Genomic DNA, 2,625 nt, shown 5'->3' with positions numbered 1-2,625 from the left:
ATAATTTGATGACACTCTGTAATAGATAACAACACAACACAACACACAAACAACTCAGAATCTGTCAACATATTTCATACCTCTGCTGTTTCCGGAATAAACAGACTAAATTAAACCACTACACATCATGAAGCTTACATTATCATTATCAAATTAACCAATCATTAATCACAAAATCAACAAAATTATTAAATTAACAAAAATACCCATTAATCCTCTTGACTTTTCAACTATAAAACCACACAACCCCTATCACTACTCCTCACAAAATCACCACTCACTAGAGAGAGAATTAAAAAGAAAAAGCTCCCAGCAACAACAATGGAGGGCAAGGAAGAAGATGTGAGACTCGGAGCCAACAAGTTTTCCGAGAGGCAACCCATCGGAACATCAGCTCAAACCGATAAAGACTACAATGAGCCACCACCGGCGCCGTTTTTCGAGCCAGGCGAGTTGTCGTCATGGTCGTTTTACAGAGCCGGTATCGCAGAGTTCATCGCCACCTTCTTGTTCCTCTACATCTCGGTGTTGACTGTAATGGGTGTGGTCAAATCTCCGACGAAATGTGGCACGGTGGGTATTCAAGGAATCGCGTGGGCTTTCGGTGGTATGATCTTCGCTCTTGTCTACTGCACCGCCGGTATCTCAGGTATGTTTCCACTTTCCACCGGAACCCTAATTTTATCTTCTTTCTTCTTCAAATCGTCTAAAAACTACGTTTCATCTTCAAACAGGAGGGCATATTAATCCAGCTGTGACATTCGGTTTGCTATTAGCAAGAAAACTGTCGTTGACCAGGGCAGTGTTCTACATGGTGATGCAGTGTCTTGGAGCGATCTGTGGTGCCGGAGTTGTGAAAGGGTTTCAGGGTGATGCGCAGTACACGACGTTAGGTGGTGGTGCTAATGTCGTCGCCCATGGTTACACCAAGGGTGATGGTCTTGGTGCTGAGATTGTTGGCACTTTTGTTCTTGTTTACACAGTGTTCTCTGCAACTGATGCTAAAAGAAGCGCCAGAGACTCCCATGTCCCTGTATGCAACTCATTTCATTGATTATTGAATTATATACAGATATTCACTTTAGAGAAAGGTGAGATTTTTATCTTGAATTAATTTTGAATGTGTTTATTGTAGATTTTGGCTCCTCTTCCAATTGGGTTTGCGGTGTTCTTGGTTCATTTGGCCACCATCCCCATCACCGGAACTGGTATCAACCCTGCAAGAAGTCTTGGAGCTGCCATAATCTACAACAAGGGCCATGCTTGGGATGACCATGTATGTATAATTACCTTTAAAGTTCAAATTGTTCATCAAGATTTCATTTTTACTCGATAATATTCATCAAGATTTCATTTTTACAAGACTAGCTAATTTATGGTTGTTTGTTGATATGTCTTTGCAGTGGATCTTTTGGGTTGGACCCTTTATTGGAGCTGCACTTGCTGCTGTGTATCATCAGATAGTTATCAGAGCAATTCCCTTCAAGAGTAGATCTTAAATTCTTTTTTTTATTTCTTTTGATTTGGTTATTTCTTCATAATTATGGTTTGTGTTGTTCTTGATTCAATTGTGGGTTTAATAAATGTGTGTAAATTATTCTCTCAAATCAATGGGTTTAATTTCTTTCTTCTGTGTAAGACAATGTAAGGAAGATCAAGATCATGTTTTTAGATGAATTCCTGTTGGGGTTTTACGAGATTCTCGGTTCCACTTTTCACTATAGGAAATTCACTATTTCACTAACAAACGCATGTGAACTTGTACTAACAGCCAAATAAAGAAATTGATGGATCAATCAAACAATAAATTATATAAAGTAAAGAATCAAACCAGACAATAATAGAGATTTACACTGTCGTTATGATAACAGAGAAAGGATTCGACTTTATATTTAATGTAATCAAACCAGAGGATACTAGAGCTTTACTGTCGTTGTGATAATAGAGAAAAGGATCGACATTATATTCAATGACACGGCGTGTAAAAATTACAAAGCCCTCACACCACCATGTGGCATCTCCAGCATGTTGCCATCGAACTTCAATCTAACATCACTAAATGTGCCCATTTTTTAAAAATTAGGATTTTCTCAATTTTGGAAAAACAAATTCAGAACCTTGAGAACCTGGTTCATTATGAAAAAATATACTAATTGGTTATATATTTCCTATACATTCCTTTTGGTGTATTATATACCCAAAATGGAATTAGAATGAATAATTAATCTTTAAAATGAGGTAATTGGAATAATTGGATATAAAAGTAAGTTGAATAATTATATAAGTCAAAAGGCTTTTTAGGAGCAACATCCTAGAAGTTTAGACAACATTTAGCATATTTATTTTGTTAATCTTGTATAAGACAACAAGTCAATTTGTGTTTCATATAATGTGAACTTAATGAAAAATGGAAATGCACGAGCTTAACTGAAGAATAATGTGTTATAATAGTTGAATGTGTAGTTGAGATGATGCAAAAAGACATTTGGAGTTAAAATGAAAAGTTATGTCATTATGACATGTTAGTTTTTTTATTGATAATTTGATAATTTTGATACCCAGCATCCTATGTTTGAGGATAAATGTGTTATAATAGTTGAATGTGTAGTTTTTTGATAATTTCGA

The 2,625-nt window shown here is 36.0% G+C and overlaps 1 protein-coding gene across 1 annotated transcript; it reads left to right on the top strand.

Annotated features, from left to right (window-relative positions):
* The first annotated feature begins 245 nt into the window (after positions 1 to 245).
* PIP1;5 (plasma membrane intrinsic protein 1;5) lies at positions 246 to 1,699 on the top strand. Its single transcript, XM_079054886.1, has 4 exons — positions 246 to 649; positions 735 to 1,033; positions 1,136 to 1,276; positions 1,404 to 1,699. Exons 1-4 carry the CDS (start codon positions 322 to 324, stop codon positions 1,497 to 1,499), a joined length of 864 nt encoding a protein of 287 aa, XP_078911012.1. The 5' UTR covers positions 246 to 321; the 3' UTR covers positions 1,500 to 1,699.
* Positions 1,700 to 2,625: the final 926 nt, after the last annotated feature.

The sequence above is a fragment of the Lactuca virosa genome, chromosome 6, assembly GCF_052849685.1.
Source record: "Lactuca virosa cultivar CGN04683 chromosome 6, Lactuca_virosa_CGN04683_v6, whole genome shotgun sequence".
In the NCBI taxonomy this organism is placed as follows: domain Eukaryota; kingdom Viridiplantae; phylum Streptophyta; class Magnoliopsida; order Asterales; family Asteraceae; genus Lactuca; species Lactuca virosa.
Note: the sequence above shows the minus strand (reverse complement) of the source record. Positions and strands in the feature narration are given on the sequence as shown.